At 38.8% G+C, this 22,131-nt stretch overlaps 1 protein-coding gene across 13 annotated transcripts in view; it reads left to right on the top strand.

Moving 5' to 3' along the window:
• INPP4B (inositol polyphosphate-4-phosphatase type II B) overlaps positions 1–22,131 on the top strand; it is a 342,362-nt gene that overhangs the window by 201,305 nt on the left and 118,926 nt on the right. For 12 of the 13 annotated variants that reach the window (XM_065687745.1, XM_065687774.1, XM_065687770.1 and 9 more), the window contains 2 exons: positions 12,398–12,448; positions 15,422–15,501. In XM_065687745.1, the coding sequence (XP_065543817.1) occupies positions 12,398–12,448; positions 15,422–15,501 (131 nt within the window). Of the gene's footprint in view, positions 1–356; positions 501–12,397; positions 12,449–15,421; positions 15,502–22,131 lie in introns of those variants that run through there. The other variant, XM_065687783.1, reaches the window with a different exon arrangement.

Raw genomic sequence — 22,131 nt, 5'->3', positions numbered from 1 at the left:
AAACCAACTTAACTTTTAATGGTTTTTGGAAGACAAGTAGCTCAAGGTGTTTACAGACAGAGTAATTTTTAAAATGAGTTGCTGCTTGGTGGCTTTGAAATGCATGCCTGTGTAAAATTTCCAATTCCCGTTCCTGATGCCAATTTGAGTATATCCTGAGATATGATACTGACTGTAAATCTCTGCACCCTATGGTATTTCATGTCATTTGGTGAGGAGGTAAAGGGTGAGGCAGCAAGTGCTGTCATCTTAGCAGAGCTCTCTTGGAAGCAACAAAGGATGCAATAGTGAGAAATTATACTGCACATCAGAAGGGAAGGAGCAGCATGTAAAATATGACAGGGAGGAGAGCTGTCATCAGCATTTGTACTATAGCTTTCCTGTCTCCTGGTTGAGGCAGCTTCATTTAATAAGCTGTAGTGTTGTGGCTGACATCTGGATATCTCACAGAAAATGTCTGGTGGGTGAGAATGGAGTTGGTGGTGTTTTTAGACAAACAGGTATGTTGGAAGAAACAAGTTTTGAGGAGCACAAGCTTTTTTGAGTTCCTGAAAGAGACTTCACATGCAAAAACCAGACTTGTCTGTTTCTTTCCATCTCGTATCAGCTTGTTTAGTAACAGCTATCTTCTTTTGCAGAAAGCATTATTTTGCTGAATTTCTGAATAAGAATTTGCAAGTTGAATTCAAGAAAGAACATATAAATGATTTCTAGAAATAGAAGCATGATCAAATTTCAGATTTAAACATCTTTGCCTAAGAATGCTGTTCCTAATATCTTCTGTTTATTTGCTGATAAAGCATGTTTGAAACAATCCTGGAAAATTACCACTTTTCAGTTTCAGAAAAAAAGTGAATCTTCTTTTTTTTTTTTTTTTTCATTTTTAGTAGTGAAAATGTTTAAATCCATTTGGTGTTTACTCTGAGCATTAGGATCTTTTTGCGTCATCAATATATAAATTGTGAAAGAAACAAATTAATTTAAAATATTTACCTAGTGTCTTTATTCACACTTTGTGATTCATGAAAGTCAGAATTCAATTACTTACCATAGGCGGCCATGACTATCAGCTCTCCTGACCCTACTTAGCAGTCTGAAAGTAGGCTGCTCATAGCTTACTCGCTCCTAACTCTGCAAGACCTTGATTGTGCTTATAGAAAAGGATTATGTCTTGCAGATTGCAGTTATGCTTAAAAGAAAAAAGGTGATAATGCAGTGCGGGGAAAAAAAGGATTTATCTGAATATGGCAGTCAAGCACTGTGACATGTAGTCAGATGAGGAAAACAAGTCTTTCTGTAAAATGGTTTTGAGATCAAAATCCTACATTTTATGCAGAAGTAACTAATTTCACTGATAAAACAATGAAATGCTTTTAACATTGTTGTCTCTCTTCCAGCTTTGCTTTGAGAAGTAAATGAACTGTGTGAAGTCTGCTTTTTTTTTTTTTTTGCATTGTCTTGTAGGTACAAAACTATATTTAGGTTGCTGCAGAGTAAATAGGCCCACGGTGATAACTGCGTCCAGTGACACCTACTTCTTGCCTTTGAAGCAGAAACTAATTTAGATTGTGAGAGAGGTGAGATATCTGTCTTGAAATCGCTTCTGAAGCCAGAAGTGAATTTCTTTAATAAATAAATATACAACCCCCCTTTCAGTTCCAGTCTCAGAAGAGAGAGAGGGGTTGCGCGAAGGTCAGAACACTATCAAAGATTGTTTAAAGATGGCTGAGCAGTAGGTTATTTGTTGGAGTATTTATACACTTAGGAACTTAATTCCAGTTATGCAGGTTTAATTAGTGTAGTTCAATAATGAAATGCTTTCTAAAATTGAAAAAAAAAAAAAAAAAACAAAACCCAAACAAAACACAAAAAATATTTTTTTCATTGTAGATAGTTTTGGAAATGTTTATATTTGGATAGTTGAGAATGTTTGGATTGTTGGGAATGTTTATTTTCCCAGGGACTTTCGGAGGTTCCTGTGAGAAAATTCGTTGCACCTCTCAAGCCTGGATTGCTAACAATGCGGATGAAGTATGTGGGAACTCTGAGCACAATAGTCATTCTCATGACAGTACTGCAGTTCTGCAGGTTGAGAGGGCCATTGTCTATGGAAGTACAGCTGTACGTTTGCTAAACTGGGCTTTTGTTAGTAGATAGATCCTGTCTACTAAGGCAAAGAAAATAGAGCTCATAACAAGTCCCCCAAAATTATAAGTACTCCCTCTCATTGTTTAACCTATATTTATGCCTTCTACCATAGTATATCTGATAAGCAGTTTTACCCAGATATTCCCAAAGCAGAAGCGAATTACCATCTGTTAGGTAATATTGCCACCAGCCCTTAGCCTCCACTATTTTTTAAACATTCTCACAAACTGTCATAATAATGAAAGAAAAATCCTTATTGATAACTCTTATTTTCCTTGCTTTTCTGGAAATATAAGTGAGAGTGCTTCAAGCTTCCACTTAAAGAAAAAATCTGGTGTGTGAAGAAAGCTTCTGATCTCCTAAGGGAAAAGGGGTTGCCAGCTGAGAGAATTCTTTACCCATGGAGCTGCTTCAAGGCACTCAGTCTGGAATAATAGAAATGGGATGAAAAAACAGTAGTCTCCAAGTACATGTGTATATACACACAGAAGACAAGGCAAAAATATATATTTTTTACTAACGTGAACTTTTTGGATGAACTAAGGCTTCATGCATTGGAAGCAAATTACATGAAGGACAACACAGGTAAGTGAGCTGATCAAAGTGAGACTGAGTGATGGATGTAATGCAGCAGAGAGAGGCAAGCATGATTCCTGGATGAATCCAGGGAACTATGTTCAATACACCTAAGTTAGGCCTTTTCTAGAAAGCTGTCAGTAATGTGATCATTCGCATTCAAGAAAGATGAATTAGGACTGGAACAGGTCAGCTAGTCTAAGGAATGGAGAGCCTGTTGTATGACAGTGTATTGGAAAAGCTTGGCTAATTATCCTAACAAAATGAAGTATGAGAGAGCATATGATTCCTTTTTTATGAATACATCAGGAGACCAGTATGAAGAACAGAAAATAATTACTTAGCTAAAAGACCGTGTTGGCAGAAGAGCAAATGAGCATAAACTCTCCATGAATAATGCTGGGCTGCAAATTAGAAAATGACTCTGAACTATTATAGCAATCATTTTTTGGAATGGCCTTCCAGTCACAAGGGTGGGAGAAAAAATTAAAATAATTTCAAGGTGTAGTTCAAAAATGTGTGAAGGGGGTTTTATTATGTGGTGTCTGTGACAGTAAAATATTGGAGCAAATGATGTAGAGGTTCTTAGAGCCCTGTGTTGCTAATATTTCTTTTTATTAAAATATAAGGCTGTTGATCACTTTTTCAACTTTTATGACTGTTTTTGAGGGGAGTAGGGTTAGTCAGAAAATATGCACTCTACATGTATTCTTTTACATAGTAGAGCTGAAGCAGCTTTCTCTGCTTCTCTCAACAACTCTTACGGGTGTCTGGAGTACTGGTGGATGGGTGCTGCATGTAAACATGGCACAGACTTTAGGGAAATGATGTTACTCATTTTAAATCTTCACATGGATGGATGGATCATCCCTGGCAGTGTTCAAGGCCAGGCTGGACAGGGCTTGGAGCAACCTGGTCTAGTTGAAGGTGTCTCTGCCCATGGCAGGGGGGATGAAAGTGGATGATCCTCAAGGTTCCTTCCGACCCAAACCATTCTATGGTTCTATGACAAAAGTTCTTTCTGGTGGTGCTACTGCTGCAGCTGCATGTAGCTGTAACTTCAGGAAAAATCCAGTGCTGGAATTCCAAAGAGAGACACTCAGTAGGAAATGAAAAATGTTGAGACTGGCTGAGCAGAATCGCTCTGAAATGTTCACTTTAAAATTTAAAATCTCATGTTAAAAAGTTACCTTACAATGGAAGAGGGAGAGGGTAGAATCTTTAACTTTCTTCCTGGATAATCTCATGACAATTTGCAGCTTCTATGGGGGCTGATAGCTTGTCAGTTCTGTACCTCATGTAAAAACAGCTCATTCAAATTACCTTAAGGTAATTTGGGACCTTAAGGGCCCCAACAGGCAATGCATTCAGGTATAGGCAGAGGGGTAATACTAGCTTCTATGGCAAACTTAGGTGAAGGTGTGTACTGAGGACATTACTGCCCCAGCTGCAGAGCAATTTAAATTCTGAGTTCTCATTTTCAGCTGCTCCCATGAGTCAGTAGACTGATGGAGATTTTGTATAGTGTTGAAAAGCCTGGATTTGGTTAAGGCAGCAAGATTCTTTTCTGTATTTAATATGTGAATAAGCTTCTGCAGTTTGAGTAAATGTTGCAATCTGTTGAGGAACTGGGAATGTTGGAAATACCTATGCGAAATGCAAATATAAACTTTGCTTCTTGTAAGTAACTGGCTCATCAGTGTAAATGGTGTCATGTTTAATTTATAGTAAGAGTTCTGAAGAATTTACTAAGATTTTTATGGCAATAGATACAAATTATGAAATGCAGATTTTAGCATACTCAAAAATAGACTGTTTATTCAGTAAATAAAAAATGGGATTTTCAATTGATTTTGTCAACGTCGTCAAACTCAGAGCAATTTTTATTCAAGTTTTGGTGCGGAAGATTGTGTTCTGGTAATTTTGTAATGCCATTGAGCTCATCATCTGTCAGTCCAGCAGTATTTGCCTTGATTTATGTTGTGTGTCATATACTGAAGTGAGACTGTGTTGGCTGGCTGCTTATCAGACAACTGAATGTTCTTTTCACCACTCCTGGCTTGTAGCCTCTGAAATCTTCCCTGCAATATGTGGTTAGAGTACAAGTTCTTTCCTTGGCTTCTCTAGCATGGGGTTTTGGCACAGGTTCTCTGATACTCATGTGGAAATGAGATGGGTTTTTTAAATTTTTCCTCCCCCCCATCCAGCTGCCTCAGGCCCTGTGAGCAGTGCTGAATACTTTCAGTCTCAGAAGGCATGTTTCCTTGAAATTCCAGCTTAAACACTTGGGTTATAGTCTGCTGCTTCAGGGGAGCAAGATGCTCTTATGGACAGACAGAGAAATTGCCAAATCAGTCATGTTTTGCGCAAGCAATATGCATAGCTGAATGGGGGGGGGGGGTGTGGAGAAAAAAGTGTGAGGGAAAAGCCTCTCTATATATTTCTACATCTTATTTTCTTGATCGTTCTGGAGTGAGCATTCTTTGGGATGTAGGTTGCCAGAACATCTGGGGTCTCCTGGCTGCCATTAGCAGCTGCTTTTTTTGAATTGTGGAGTCTGTCTCAGTGATGTTTGGGAAGTGGAGCTGTAGTAACTGGCCTGAGGTATTCAGATTCGAGCAAGTAACAACTCCCCATTGGCTGGCCCATATAAATGAATAGCCGAAAAAGCTTAGGAGTGCTCCATCATTACGCTTGCTGACAGAAGCTAAACTTTGTCTTCTGTAACTTTTATTTGACAGTGAAAGTGAGCAGGGAAGAGCAGGCATCGCAGGCACTTTGGAGGGGATTTTTACTCTTCAGGTTTTGTGGATTGTTCCGAGTATGCAACAGATTTTGAAGGGGTGATTCCCAGAAATTATGGTGGGGGCAAGGGGAAGAGCAACCAGCCTACCAGCTGTCTTTAATGACTACAGATTTCAAACATGATGTAGTATTATATAAAAATGATATCTGAGGAAATGTCTAGAATATTCAGTATGTATAGTAAGACTACAGAAGGCTTCTTCACATGGTTGGGCTTTGTTCAGAAAAACAGAGATGGAGGAAAAATCCTGTATTTCATTATTTTACTACCAGTGGTCATTATAATGATTGCAAATGATGAGTGCTGTGTGCTGTGTCCTGTTCTCAGTTGCATCTGAGAATGTGTTTGGACCCCTGCAGTGCTTGAACCATCATTTGTAGGTGTTTCTTCCTGCATGCAAACTGTGTGTGCTGAAACCACAATGCAAAGGTCATCTTTTGCTAGCAGCAGTTCACGGGTGGGGTGACAATGCTCTCATAGTGCAGAACAAGAATGCTTTGCGGGAGAGGTCTACATTAAGTCTCAGCTGAGAGTTAACTGAGTGCAGCAATATACAGCAATTTCTTCTTTTTGTAAAGCGGTGTTCTGCAGCAACTGATACTGGCAGAGTATCTGTACCCCAAGTTTCAATAAAGAGCAAATTACTAGCAGCAGAAGAGCATCTTTTTTTAATGATGCTAAGGCTCAAATGTTAATTATGTCTAATTTATAAAGACCATTTTTCTTCGCCACTTTTAATCTCTCACATAACCTTACAGTTGACAGATATTTCTCAGTGGAAAAAAGAAAAGCTCTTTCTAATAGGTTATAAACATTGAATCTAGTGCTCATGCTGTGTACTACATTAACAAGGTAAATAAGCAGTTTCTTTCTTCTCTTTTTTCATTGTATATGCTGAAAATAAAGATTTATATGGGTAGATTTGACAGCTTTTTCATGTTTACATTGACTCTAAGAGATAAATTAAACTTGGGGTTTTACCTTCAAGGATTAGTTATTTCTCAAATGAATAGCTGTGGAAGAGAATAGACCTAGATACAGAGAGGTTGTTATAACTGTGTTTCAAATGTGCTATTTTCAGTTTTGTATGTTTCGGTTTTGGAGCATACTGGGGAAAGAAGATATGTATGTGATCCTAGTGCTTTGCAGGGGAAGAACGTTAACAGGAGCTGCCTTTTTTCCTGCTAGGACATCTTCAGTCAGCTCCTATTTGTGTTTGGTAATTTGCAGACCAAGTGTCAGCAGCGTAAGTGGTCAGCCAGGCTGACTCAGGCCCTGTAGCCGAACCATAACCTCCTCCTGGAATCTGAGATGCAGTGGGCCCTTGTACAGATAACTGTCAGTATCCTTCTGCATAAGAGGCATGGTGCAAGGTAGTACCGCCCCGCTGTGGGTGGCAACTATGCTGAGTTGATAAGCCTTGCTGCATCTGATCTGATCTGACTCTCTGAGCATATGCAAAGCACTCATAATGTACGGATTTTTCTGTCCCTTGATCTCTTTCAGCATCCATTTGGATGTTGCAAAGTGGCATGTTCTTTGTGATGCAGAGTTCCTGAGGTTTTGGAGGCAACTCTGATCACATGCCCAAGCTGTAAAAATAAACAAAATTGTATTTGTAATCAAATTGTATTTGTAATCAAATACTCAAGGCTTTTGTTTTTCTGCTTCTTATTCAAACACCTAGTTATGCACCTACGTAAGCTGTTAAATTCTGTTCGCCTCAGCCTTTGCCCAGGGGGATCTTGTAATGCTTATCTTGTGCCATGTGTTGGTACTCTTCTCTAGAAAGCATGCAAAGGTGCAGCCTACACAGAGAAGATAAAGATACTCAGTTGCAGAGAATTTGGAAAGAAAAGCGATTTATGATGATTCTTAGAGACTGAGAAGTTTGTATTTTCTATTATGCTCATATTATGTCTACATTATTTCTTGAAAAGTGTGCCTGGAGGTAGTAAATAGTCTCAGTGCTGCACAAATGAATTATTCTGACTTCACACACTGCACGAAAGTCAAAATCTAACATCGCCTATAAAAAGTATCCAACCATATGCAGATATGCCTGCCCTTCTATTTGACCCTTTCAGATAAATAAACAGCTGAAAATGTCATTTGGTATACAGCAGATAATAGGGGCATGCATATAGTAGAGAAAGTCCCAGTTTCCTTACTATAGATAGTAGGGAAAATATATACAATATTTTATCACTTTTAATTTTATATTTTATGAATATAAATATATAATGTTTATTGTATAATATACTATATAATAAAACATATGTATTATACTACTGCAAAAGCATAGCAGTGACGTTTGTATAGCTTATATTCATTTTACTTGTTTTCATCTTCAATTTCAACATTTGTTAGTGTCTCTGCATAGCAACTTTCCATTGGAACTGTAAACCCATCAATACCAGATGCATATCTATTATGAAAAAAATTTCTTTTTTGTGTTATATGGACTCTGAGAAATAATTATACAATAAAGGTTAGAAAATTACTGTATAGTCTTTGTCCTCCCGCAAATAAGCAGGTATCCAGCAAAGTATTGATTGAAGTGTTTTACTTTGCTGACTATGCTGTGCTGATTGAACTGTTTAGCAAATTGTTAATCTATATAATGAAAATAAATAGCTGGTAAATGTGTACAGTGTTTCATCACTATCTTCTTTTAAAAATTAATTTGCTGCTTGTACAGGAATGGGATCTATCCTATAAAAGCTGATCAATATTGTTGCAGAACCTAGTAACAATTTCAGCATTTTCAGCTCATCCAGCACATATACATGGAGCTGCAACTTCAGTGATGAAAAAGTTACAAGACAAGTGGTTACTCCCTGACTCTGACGGTTGGTGCTGCATGGTTGGCAGGCAGTGGTGGTGAAGCTGGGGACTGACTGTCCATGGTGGCTGCCTGTGGAGCTGTGGTGGCTGTGTTAGCAGAGTTCAGTGTTAACTTTCTGTGCAAAAGGGCTTTTGGGGAAAGAAAGGTGCAGATGCTCGCTATCCCAGATCACCTCCGGGTAATGTAAAATTGTCTGCATGTGTTCTTATACCACTGCCAGCTGTATACTGATGAGGTGATATTGTGAATGCCTTCATGGAAGGTTCTATATTGAAACAGTATTAAGTCAATTTTTCAGTGACTCCTTTCTGTGGTCTCTCATCCTACGCTTTGTCTGGAATGGTGTGTACATAGTTACAGTGAGATGCTGATATCATATAACAGCAGTGACAGAATAGTGCATTTGGGCAGCCAACAGCAATAGGTACTGGGAAGTCATTGGGAACTGCTGGTGATTTGATGAGATAAATCTAGAGTAACTGAGAAAAGGATCTAGCATTATTTGTTTGAAAACTTAAGTGCCCTGTGAACATAGCCTTTGATCACAAACTGAAATTCAAAGGCTTTAATTAAGGGCAGGCACAATACGTTCGAAAATGGTAATGATTCAGTCTTCTGAACTTTGACAGTGTGTGTGGATGCGGCTCAAACTGCCATGAGTGACTGAAAGAAATGTTCTTTTTAATCATATGAAGCTGTCTTATACTAAAGGACAGTTAATTAAAACTGAATTTAACATTTATGCCTAGAGAAATTTGACACTTGGATATGTCTGTGATAAATGCACTATAAAGTATAAGAATAGCTACTCAGTGGGTATTGTTCTATATGAGATTTAAAGAAAATGAAATGTATCATGAGTACCCACTCTAGAGTTCTTACTGGTTTGCAAGCTGTGGTGCATACGAGATAGCTGTATTATTTTACAAACTGTATCATTGGAATGAACACTTGTCACAAACATTTTGCATTTGACCTAGTTTACAAGCAGGTTTTCTTGCTTACTTCTTTTGTCTCTTCATACATGTCTTGTCTGGGAAGGTAAGGCTGCAATGTGTGTTATTCCAGGGATGTTCAGCCTTACACCAAGCTAAAACACCCTTCGGAGGTTTGCTTTTTGCACAGGAAAACCTAGAGCAAATAATGACAAAACTCACATTTTAACAGAATAATGGATGCTTGGGATTAAAATCTGCCTTTTTGTTTGTATTTGTATTTTGTAGTTGTTTTAGAATACTATTAGGTCCATTAGGGAAAAGTTGGTTTATGACAAGTGTTTTAAAAACAAATTAAACAAACAGTAGTTTGTTTAATCAGGCAACGTACTGGGAAAATATTTGCTCTTATAAATCCTTCGTATTTCTTTAAAAAAAATAAAAATTGTGCATTGGGGTTAGAGTTGAATTCTTTTTTAGATTTTATATTTTGTTGCAAACTGTCTGACTGTATTTGTAATGTTGCTGGCCTGGGTCTATGTGGACATCTCATAATAGGATTCTGATAATTGCAGTATTCTGAGAGTATAAGTATGTTTGGGAACTTGGCCAGTAGATAACATGAAAGGGACTAGACAATAGCTCCTACGTATATATTTGCATACACATGTATGACTTTTTAATGAAAATTTTTAAAGCGTTTCTGAAGAATAATAAATATTTGTGTACACTTGGATCAAAAAATCCAGTTTCCTTTCAAAAGAAATGTATTTGGGAGGAGGGAAAAACAGCCTAATGCCAGTCCCACCAAAAATGGTGCTTACATACATTTGGCTGTATGATTACTGGTTATAAAGTGGTTTAAAACAACTGAAAACAAACAAAAGAGCCATGGAGCTGCACTGAAAAGTATTTTAGAAATCAGACCTGAAGTTTATGGATACTTTTTCTGGTCCTCTAATTGTGACACTAATGAAATTGAGTTTGGAACTGCAAACAAGCAACAAATTTTTTTTTTCCTTATTTAACTCCATTTGGAATAATGAAATTTTTGTTATATGGAAGGCTTATGCTGTAGGTTTGTCAGGTGTTGACATCCTTTTCCCCTTCTCTGCTGGGGCAGAAAAGCAGAAATAAGTTCTCCTGAACTGAGAGTTCATCCAGCAAAAGAAAGGAATATTCTGTGATTCTAAGCATATGTTTGGAGTCCATTAGTTTCTATAAGCATAAAAGATACTTAGTCTTCCTCGTGCTTTAAAGCACACCTTATTTTCATGCAAAACCAATTACACATGTTTGAAAATACTTGCTGGGCTGCTTCTTATAAATCAGTGGGGAAGAGAAAGTTTCATTCTTAAATTATTTGTTGTGTTTCTTGAATAAATATCCATAGCAATTAGAAAATGGAAATACCTCACTTCCATGTTGGGCCAGATGTTGGTTGTTTGAGGCTCAGCTTTTTACTGGTGTAGAATCTTATGGCCTGTCATTGACACCCTTCCTTCTTGAAAGAAACAGATCTGTAAGTTATCTTACCAACCCCTGAAAGGGTGAAACAACTACCGCTAACAAGGAAATATCAGTAATTTTATTTTAATCTGTGACTTGAAGAATTTACAGGTAAATTTTTGATACAAATTTGGTGTTGAAAATTTTGTGCTAGTATGCTATAGAAAGCCAAATGAATGCCTGTGTAATATTAATGCTGGAACTAGATGATCTTAAGGTCCTTTCCAACCCCAACTATTCTATGATTCTATGATTCTATTAGTGGAAAAAATCTAAATATAAAATTACATCAAAATGAGGAATCCCACAGATTTCTAAAATATGCTGTGCGTTATTACATTAATTATAACATTTCTTGACTATCTTTATGCTTTTGTGGAAAAATAGTTGTTCTCACTACAGAATCAAGGCATAAGAGCTAACTCAGAAAAGCTGTGGTTCTACTTTGTTGTGTCTCTATGGTAGATTTTTGTTGGCCTTTTCTAACAACACACTGTATTTAGGATAACAAACGGGCAGGTAAAATTACCTTTGTTTTAAAGGAAGCTTTTCTCTTTGTATGTTAAGTTGCAGCTAGAATAAAAGAACTAAGAGATGCATTTGAGGGCATGGGACAAAAATTAGTCTTCTACTTACAGTTTTGCAAAATGAGCTTGAGTTTTACTTTGAAATCAAGCCAAAAATTGTTCCTTGGGGGGCCCTGCTGTAAATGGATATCTGTTATTTAGGCTAGGTAATCGAACAGATGTGACTGCTTAGTACATGCCTCCCTTGTGAGTTGCTGAAGCTGGCATCCTTTTACCCGCAAGCTAATTCAATGGGCTGTTTTGGCTTAGGCGCACTATGTTAGAGGGGTGTTACAGAGGTTCTCTAACACTTATTCTATCTCAGTTTTACTGTTTAATTGGTTCTCTGTTCTTAACCAACATTCAACGATAAAATTATACAGACACTAAATCTGCCCCCCTGTATTACTGTATGTTGTCCCATACATTTTCTTGTGGAATGAAAGTAGTGTACAAAAGCAGCTCCACCCTGCAGCAAATGCAGGGACAGCTGGAGGTCCCTGTTGTCCCTGCATTCCTTCTATGAATATCTACAAATATTTGTCACCTCAAAGATGCTCAGAAATTGGTAGGAGGAGACAGGGCCATACATTGTGAGAGATTAGGGATCCGGATGTCTTTGGCAGATCAGCCTGCCAAGGCAAGTGCTTATTTGGAGAGAATACTTTTTAATGTACTGTGTTCTTTCATTTACAGTTGAAAATTTTGGTTCCAAATTAACAACTCTAGATGAAGAATTCTGGCATTCAGGTTAGAGGCAATGAGTCTAATTTTATGAAAGGAACAACTGAGCACAGTCTTTCTCCTTTAGAGAATCAGGAAAGTTCAGACTGATAAATGTTTAGTGGTAAGAGACTTTCCTCATAGGAACCAGAAGATATTGTGGTTTTAAATTATAGATTATTTTTTATTAAATTATACATACATATATTCCTCCCTTTAAATTCATCTCCATAATGTCGAAAGTATGAGGAAAAAAATGCGCTGTTTTTTTTTCTTCCTTTCTCAGGTCCACACTAGTGTCCTACCTGATCACAAGGAGCCGAGAGCAGATACTGGAGTAAGCAATTTTAATTTTTTTTTTTTTTTCCAATAATTGATTTTACTTCTCAGTCCATCAACAAGCACAGACACCCAATGAAGAGAAATGGTGTTCTGCATAACTGCTAAACAGGAGCTGACAAGCTTTTTCGCTAGCAGAAGTCGGGTTAAATGAATAAAAAAGTCAAGGCACCAGTAATGGTCTCAGTGTCTGTTGAAATCCCATTCACATTGTTCTTGAAAATCCTTTTCAACTGAAATTATCTTGAGGCAAGTACAACTATCTAGACTTCCTGCTGCTGCCATACAAGCAATCTGGATGAGATCAAGAGCCTTGGAATCATGTTGCCGGAATGAGCCTGACCTGTTGACTTTCTGGTTTTCATGTGCAGAGTATAAAAAGTTCTGCTGTAGGAGTTGCCTTTGAGTCCATCTTAAGAAATTACATTAGTGACATATGGAGGACTCACTTTGCTGTGTAGATCTGTGAAAATTTTGGCAAAGGTATTGGGATGTCATTTCTGGGTCTGAGAAACCTCCCAGATAATAAAGATACCTCATGGGGCTGGGAAATATTGGTCCTGCAAGAGCTGAATAGAAGGCCGAACGTCTGGTGCAGGTATCAGACTTACATCTGCAAACAGTTAAACCAACTGGATTTTGAAACTTTTAGCCTAAGGTGACTTTCCTGTGTTACCAGGGCCCCCTTGGCACAGTTTCCAGGACTTCAGCTAGTGTTTGAAAAACCTGTAGCTTGGCAGCAAGTTCAATCTGAGTGAAATAATTGATGTGTTTCAACTTTTCATATAGCTATTATGGAGACTTTTCTCTTTGGCAAGCTGAGATTATTCATCAAACTATGCAAGGCACATATCTTAACATTTATAATCATAAGTACTCCACTAGCAAAATTACAGAGGAACATTACTCTATAATTAACATTACAGCAGCAGTTCTGTTTAAAGCCTGCCTTTAAAGCCTCTCCAAGTCACGTGTGCAAAGTTAGACTGGTTTGTATGCTGCCAGTTCAGACCCCAGGGTAGAATACTGGTATCTAAATCAGTGTGAAAAAGTATTCTCCAGCATTGCTTGAAATTAAACCCCTTGAACATTAGCATAACTCTCTTCATTGGATCATTCACAGTTTTATTTAATTTTGCAAATAACTCCTGATTGTCAGGCAAAGAAAACCTAATTCTAAATAAGCATAAAAATAAAAACCAGACAAGTGAGTAGAATTTTTTTAAGCCCATACAATTATTCACCTTTAATTTCATGACCCCAGAGAACTAGATAATGATGCTGAGAACTGGTTACCGGGTACAGTGACCAAAGCTCCTAGATTGTGTAAGAGAGCAATATAATTGTTTCTTAGCCCTGGTCATATGTGAACTCTGACTTAGGGTTCTTAAATGGATTATAGTTCTATTGTGCTGCAGAAAGAACACCTAAGTAACCCAACTTCTATCAGTTTAATTCCAAATATTCACCTCCCTCTTTTCAAACGGTAAGGTTGAAAATATAAGCACTTATATGCCATAAAATACGAGACTAGAGGCTGCTATATAGAAGCTGTGCTGCAGACCATGTTCTTATTATACTGATATGTATCTTCCTACTCTTGTAAAGAGATAACTAATTTGTGCTTACCATGCCACCATAGAGTTTTAGTGAAGAAACACTGTCATTAACTGATCTAAAAGAAGATGGAACTATCTGTGTATTCACTCTAGGTGTGTCACACCTGGACATATTTCTTGTAAAAGTACATGTTTCATTTTGGGAGGGAAAACTAACCATCAACTTTGCTTGTCTGGCTGCATTATTTTTTCTTCCTTACATCCTATTCAGCACTTCCCAAATCTGCTGTTTTCCCAGCCTTCCCTAGACTCTCAGTTTGCATCTTTTTTCATTTGCTACTTTACTGCCAACCAAAGCACAGGAAATCTAAGCCTGTGTCATGAGTAGGAATGGGCCATAAGTGATGACTTAGTTACCCACTTGGAAACCAGTGTCAGTGTTTACCTAAACTGAGAATTTTGATTTGAACTGTATGTTTTACATGCAAGGAAACCTATCCTAAGGATGGGCTTTTTTGTTATCATTCAAACACTCAATATCCAGCTGGTGTTCCTGAAAAAATTCAGGCTGCAGGGTTTTTTTTACCAGAGGAAGTTACACTTCTCTGTAGCAACAAATTCTCTATTTCCCTAAAGGGGAAAGTTACTATCTACATGCAGCGTGTGTCAACTCAGAGCAACTTGATTTTCTTTAATTTGTATATCCAAGAACATGTATAATTTACCTTGGAATTTTACCTTGCATTCCAATAGTAAAGTAAAATTAGTGTAATGTAATGAAAAGAAGCTGTATTTCTTATTATTTTCTTGCAAAAATTCAGCATAGTCATAAGATCTCATTATAATTTATTCAGAGCAAGTGGTTGAGTCGTATATTTGAAAGATAAATGGATAGAAGATGGCAGTAGACTGTTGTTTTCTTTCCTGTTGTTTCTGGGGCAAAGTTGACCAGATGAGATTTTTGCAATTCATAGATGGTAGTGCCTAAGGTTTGAAGAAAAACTATAGCAAACCCAGCTTTGATAAAATAGTGAAAACTTAAAATTTCTTGTAATCTAAAAATGACAATTATGGAAAGAAGATGATGCACAATGCAAGTGTGCTTGTGCTGAACAAAAGTTCTCTTATGGCTGTACATTTTGCAACCTGTTGTTTTCTCAGGTTGTCAGACTGTACATAATAAAAGAGAGAGAGGTTCCTGCCTGTAAAATCAAAGTTTAACAGTTTACTGATAATCATGCTACAGGTGCATAAAAGAATTTCTACTGGATAGTGTGTCAAATTGACTCTATTGGAATATAATATTTTCTAGGGAGCAAAGAAAGATTTTGAAGTGTGACACCAAAAAAAAAAAAATTAAAACTTCAAAAATTAATGGAGACCTTACCTTTTCTTTCTGCTTTGGTTTCTAGCGAAGCTTCCTGGGCTGTACAACTTTTAGAGTAGCAGACTTGGTAAAGTCAAAGGAGCAACAGTTGACCCTTACCCTCAGGTAAGTGTTTTCCTCTGTTATAAACTACGTTGAATTAATAACCTATGGGATTTCACATCCAGAGAAGAGCAATGAATCTAGTGAAGGGTTTAGAGGGCAAGTTCTGTGAGGAGCAGCTGAGGGAACTGAAGTTGTTAAGCCTGGAGAAAAGGAAGCTTGAGGAGACAGCTTATGACAGCTCTGCAACTACCTGAAAGGAGTTTGTACTGACGTGAGAGTTGGTCTCTTTTTCCGAGTAACAAGTGATAGGATGAGATGGCCTCAAGTTGTGCCAGGGGAGGTTTAGGTCGGCTATTAGGAAAAAATTCTTCACCAAAATGGTGTTAAGTATTGGAACAGGCTGCCCAGGGAAGTGGTGGTGTCATAATTTCAGGATGTATTTAAAAGACATCTAGATGTGTCAGTTAGGGACATGGTTTAGTAGTGGATTTAGCAGTGTTAGGTTTATGGTTGAACTCTATGATTTCAAAAATCTTTTCCAACCTAAATGATTCTATAATTGCGCGCTTGACTATGAAACTCTGTATTACTTAGGTATATTAGATGTCAACTTGAAATGCTTCTATTTCTACCATGCACAAAGTCAAAATGAAATATTGATTCTTTAAGCTGGGGCTTGCTTTGTGTCAGATTAGAAAAGGTTAGCAATTTTTTAGTATGATAGTCTATGGAAGAATTGCAGGGAATTTGAAGTAGGGGATGTTCTTTCAAGGTTTCCTTTAGAAAGGAACAGAAAATTCTAAATATCATTTGATGTGTGTGGTTTAAAGATTTAACACAGTACAGTTTTCTGGTTTGGTTACTAGACATATTTAAAGATGGTGGACCCAATGACTCAAGGCTTCTTTTACATGAAATTGGTTGTCATCTTCTAAACTATTGTTACATGCGGCCAAATTCAAATGCCAGTAGGGGGGTGATGTACATCTCTAATGAGTGGCACAGTGTACAATGCTGCAGGAGAGTCAGACGGGCTGAACAGATAGTTCTGAAAACTGTGCACTGAGGAAAAAACATTAAGTTTTCACCCCTGATACTGACTTGCATGGCCTAAGGTGTATAAAGATATGAATCTTTTTGAAGGTTAGGGGACACATTTTAGGCACTGATATTCTGAATTAATTCTTTGGACTTTATATGGTGCTGGGATTTTGTTGAGTTGATTTTTGCAGGAACAATGAAGACTTATTTGCCATTACTGGGTATGTACAGGTACGCATCACAAAACAAGTACCTAAACTCATGATGCTTCTACACAGCCACATTTTGGGGAGGAGAGAAGCTGTGACTAGGGAAACTGAGATACTGGTATATGTTCTGCCTAGGATACTGTACGTAAGTGCTGTAGAAAAGTTGTGTTATATTCTTTATCCCTTCACATGAAGCCAGGCTTGATTTGGATGGAGGCCCAAATTGCAAACCGTTTCAATGATGTTTGTGGTATTGTCACTATGTTGAGGACACTGTATATTTTTTAAACAGAAATTTGCTGAAGCATTTTGGGTTTATTACCACACCTGCTTTCCTATTTTAACAATAGTAGTTGCATTACCACACCTGCTTTCCTATTATAACAATAGTAGTTGCATACATGCATAGTTTAAAGGGTAAAGTTAACAAAATTCCTTGATTTTAATTTCTCCCAAATGCAGATAATGTCATGCCTACTCAGCAGGTAACTTTTTCTTGCAGAAGAAACCAATCCGATCAAATGTGAACTGACTACACCCTATGGAATTGTATGGCTAGATAAACAAATACCAATTTACTGTTTATAAGTCTTTTGTTACAGAATTTCGAGTTGTCTCAAGTTCTTTGGACAAACTTTGCCTCTCTGATTGACATATTGAAAACTTTGATCTGAAACAATGCCTCTGACAGGTGCCATAATAATTGACAGAATGTAAAGTCAGGAAAGTTTCAGAGTATTTTGTATCTAGCCCATCTAATTTGTAAATAAAATGTTCAGATTGATAACTAATAATCCACAGGTGACAGATTGCCAGGTTAGTTTTAACTGAAGCCCTGAGCCTTTTCAGGTTTGCTTTTATTTACTATTTTTAGTCTTGTATGTCCTCTTTATGCAGCTAATATTAAAAGACAAATATTATCATAGAATCCTGGAATGGTTTGGGTTGGAATTTGCTTTCCTTTAATTGCCCTAATATATTAGCTCCCCTCAGGAGGATAAGGGAGTCTTATCAGAGCATGCAGTTCTATTCAATTCTTGTTGATATACTTTGGATGGGAGTTTACCAGAGACTGCCTGGGACTGAGATACTGCTTTGCTAGATCTGAAGTAAAGATTTAAGTATCCGGAAATAGCTCTTTGATGTGCCCTGTAAATATTGTTGCAATTATAGTATCTAGTTACTTTTTTCAGGGTGTTGTGGGGTTTTTTCCCCCATTTATTATGTCATGCTGTTGTCTTTTATGAGGTACACAACAATATAAAAGTGTTTTTAAAGAAATATTCTTGTATTTTTCTCAGTTATTTTGTGGAGGGCTGGCATACACCTACAATTCCTTGCTTTTCCTCACCAGTGTACATTCATAGTGATTAAGGAATCAAGTTACAAAACAACTGCAAAAGAATTTATTGTGATTGTCCTTTCTTCCCTATAAAGGTGCTCTAAGCTAATGTCTGAGTGTTTATTGTAGATGTGTGCGCCTATGTCTGTCTAAACATCAGAACCAGAACAGGTCAATTTATAAAATTGCTTTGATGCTGCTGATGTACACAACTGATGTTGGCAAAGGAAATTTAGTTAGTAGAGACTTGGGATTGTGGTTTTCAATATGAAATTCATAAAAACAGATACGCTTTCTAGAGAAGAAAAAGTTTTATTTTGTAATGGTGATGCAATGCCACTTGCTTCCAGCTTTCTCACAGGGCTGTGATGATGAACAGGATAAATTGGGCCGTTCAATAAAACAGAAGCCAAAGCCACAGCCAGTAACAGAATATTTCTTAATAGTGACTATATGTTGCAGTGTATTCAATAAAAAAAAAAAAAGCACACGTCCTGTTTTTCTTTGTAAATGAGTTAGATAATGATTGCTATTTTAGTAATTAATAATAGTTTTTTAAATAAATTTTAATAATTTTTTCATGTTCATTTTGGAGGATCGTTTTGCCATGCCTTTCTTTTAAGAACAGCACAGTGTGGTTTTTTGCTTGGTTGAGGCTTTCTGTAAAGGGCCAGCAATTAGTATTTCCGTTAGCTGCTTCCCCTGTGGTAGTAGTTTGCCTGTTTCCAAGAAGGTCATCTTTAACTGGGTGATTCTGGTATGATTTCCAGTAAGTTACACATAAGAAGCAGCAGAAGAAAAAGATAAAAGTGCTCTTTTGCTCTCTCTGTAAAAATAAGTTCTGAGATGCTCCTCTTAGTAGACGGTACAAAATTGCAAGTAGGGTACCTCAAGATAAAACTAGGGTAATGTCAATGCCGCTTGCATCCTTTGGCCCCTGTAAACAAGAACTCTGTAGTGATGGAACTAACCATACAAAAACAAGAACTAGGATGCAGTGCATGAATTATACAGATCACCTGAGAGAACATGCCTGTAAATGTCTGTCAGTCATGTAGTGTACAGACTTCCTTTAAACATGTGACTGTACTTGACCTCTTGGACCATATCTTTTTGTCTATCAATCTTAGTTTTTTAGCTGCCTTATTTTCATTTATCTTGGGCAGGACTGAACCTCTTTCCTTCAAATAAAGGAGATAAAAATTAACGATAATTATTTTTGGAAAGTTAAAAAAAAAAAAGAACTCCAAGACTTCGTTAAAGAAAGTCCCTCCAACTTCCCTCCCTCCTAGCACTGTCCTGCAAGCATCTTGTAGTTTAGTAGGCCAGAAGACATGTAACTGCACTTCAGTAGTAGTTACATTCATGTTTAACTAACTAATCACAGAATCACAGAATCCCAAGGGTTGGAAGGGACCTCAAAAGATCATCTAGTCCAACCCCCCCACAAGAGCAGGCTAACCTACAGTACATCACACAGGAACTTGTCCAGGCGGGCCTTGAATATCTCCAGTGCAGGAGACTCCACAACCCCCCTGGGCAACCTGTTCCAGTGCTCTGTCACTCTTACAGTAAAGAAGTTCTTCCTGATGTTAACGTGGAACTTCCTATGCTCCAGTTTACACCCATTGCCCCTTGTCCTATCACTGGATATCACTGTAAAAAGCCTAGCTCCATCATCCTGACACCTACCCTTTACATATTTGTAAACATTGATGAGGTCACCCCTCAGTCTCCTCTTCTCCAAGCTAAAGAGACCCAGCTCCCTCAGCCTCTCCTCATAAGGGAGATGTTCCACTCCCTTAATCATCTTTGTGGCTCTGCGCTGGACTCCTTCAAGCAATTCCCTGTCCTTCTTGAACAGAGGGGCCCAGAACTGGATGCAATATTCCAGATGCGGCCTCACCAAGCCTGAGTAGAGGGGGAGGAGAACCTCTCTTGACCTACTAACCACTCCCTTTCTAATGCACCCTAAGATGCCATTTGCCTTCTTGGCCACAAGAGCACATTGCTGGCTCATGGTCATCCTCCTATCCACCAGGACCCCCAGGTCCCTTTCCCCTTCGCTACTTTCCAGCAGGTCAACCCCCAACCTGTACTGGTACATGGGATTGTTCTTCCCCAGATGCAAGACTCTACACTTGCCCTTGTTAAATTTCATCAAGTTTCTCCCCGCCCAACTCTCCAGCCTGTCCAGGTCTCGCTGAATGGCAGCACAGTCCTCTGGTGTGTCAGCCACTCCTCCCAGTTTTGTGTCATCAGCAAACTTGCTGAGGGTGCACTCAGTTCCCTCATCCAGGTCGTTGATGAAAATATTAAACAGCACCGGTCCCAGCACCGACCCCTGAGGAACTCCACTAGTCACAGACCTCCAGCTAGATTCTGCGCCATTGACCACAACTCTCTGCCTTCTTCCTTTCAACCAGTTCTCGATCCACCTCACTACTTGATCGTCAAGCCCACACTTCTTTAGCTTATCTATGAGGATGCTGTGGGAGACAGTATCAAATACCTTACTGAAATCAAGAAAAACTACATCTACCGCTCTACCATCATCCCTCCACCTAGTCACTTCCTCATAGAAGGCTATAAGGTTGGTCATACATGACTTCCCCCTCATAAAACCATGTTGGCTGTTCTTAATGACCCCCTCATCCTTGATATGCCTAGTGATGGAGTCAAGAATAAGTTGTTCCATCACCTTTCCAGGGATGGAGGTAAGGCTGACCGGTCTATAATTACCCGGGTCCTCCTTCTTGCCCTTCTTATAGATTGGTGTGACCTTTGCCATCCGCCAATCCTCAGGCACCTCGCCCGTTTCCCACGACTTACCAAAGATGATGGAAAGTGGCCTAGCAATGACCTCCGCCAGCTCCCTCAGCACCCGTGGGTGCATTCCATCCGGACCCATCGATTTACAGATGTCCAGATTGCATAGCTGATCCCTAACCCAATCCTCATCTACCAAAGCAAACTCCTCCTTTGTCCTGACTCCTTCTGGGGCTATAGAAATCCGGGGCCCTCGGGGAGAGTCTGCAGGAGTAAAGACAGAGGCAAAGAAGGCATTCAGCACCTCTGCCTTCTTTATATCCTCTGTCTCCAGGGCACCCACTTCGTTCAGCAGTGGGCCTATATTGCCTCTTGTGTTAGTTTTATTTGCTATGTATTTGAAGAAGCCCTTTCTATTGTCTTTAACCCGACTAGCAAGATTGAGTTCCAAGGAGGCCTTAGCTGTCCTAATTGCCTCCCTACATCCTCTAACAACTGTCCTATATTCCTCCCAAGCGGCCAGCCCCTCCTTACATAATCCATAGATTCTCCTTTTCCACTTGAGTTTGCCCAGCAGCTCCTTGTTTAACCACGCCGGTCTCCTAGATCCCTTACTTGATTTCCTATTCATTGGGACGCTCCGATCCTGAGCTTGGAAGAAGCGGTCCTTGAATGCTAACCAACTATCTTGAGCCCCTTTACCGCCTAGTACACTTTCCCATGAGACTTCCCTTAGCAGTTGACTGAAGAGGCCAAAGTTGGCCCTTCGGAAATCCAGAACTGTGGCTTTGCTAGGTATTCTATTCCTCCCGCACAGGATCCTAAACTCCACCATCTCATGGTCACTGCAGCCAAGGCTGCCATTGACCGTCACCACTTCGACCAAACCCTCCTTGTTGGCGAGTACTAAATCTAGCAGCGCTGCTCTCCTAGTTGGTACGTCCACCATTTGAATTAAGAAATTATCATCAGTGCACTCGAGGAACCTCCTAGACTGTGAATGACTGGCTGTGTGAGTCTTCCAGCAAATATCGGGGTAGTTAAAGTCCCCCACGATGACTAAGGCATGTAGTCGCGAGGCTACTTCCAGTTGCCTGTAGAAAGCCTCATCAACTCCTTCGTCCTGATCAGGAGGTCTGTAATAGACCCCCACAACTGTATCACCCGTGCCAGTCTGCCCCTTGATTCGTACCCACAGACATTCCACTTGCTCCTCATCCGACCCCGGACAGAACTCAATACATTCTAGTTGCTCTCTCACGTAAAGAGCAACTCCACCACCTCGCTTCGCTGACCTATCTTTCCTAAAAAGGACATAGCCATCCATGA

Source organism: Lathamus discolor, chromosome 1 (genome assembly GCF_037157495.1).
Source record: "Lathamus discolor isolate bLatDis1 chromosome 1, bLatDis1.hap1, whole genome shotgun sequence".
In the NCBI taxonomy this organism is placed as follows: Eukaryota; Metazoa; Chordata; class Aves; order Psittaciformes; family Psittacidae; genus Lathamus; species Lathamus discolor.
This window is presented reverse-complemented; position numbering and strand designations above follow the sequence as displayed.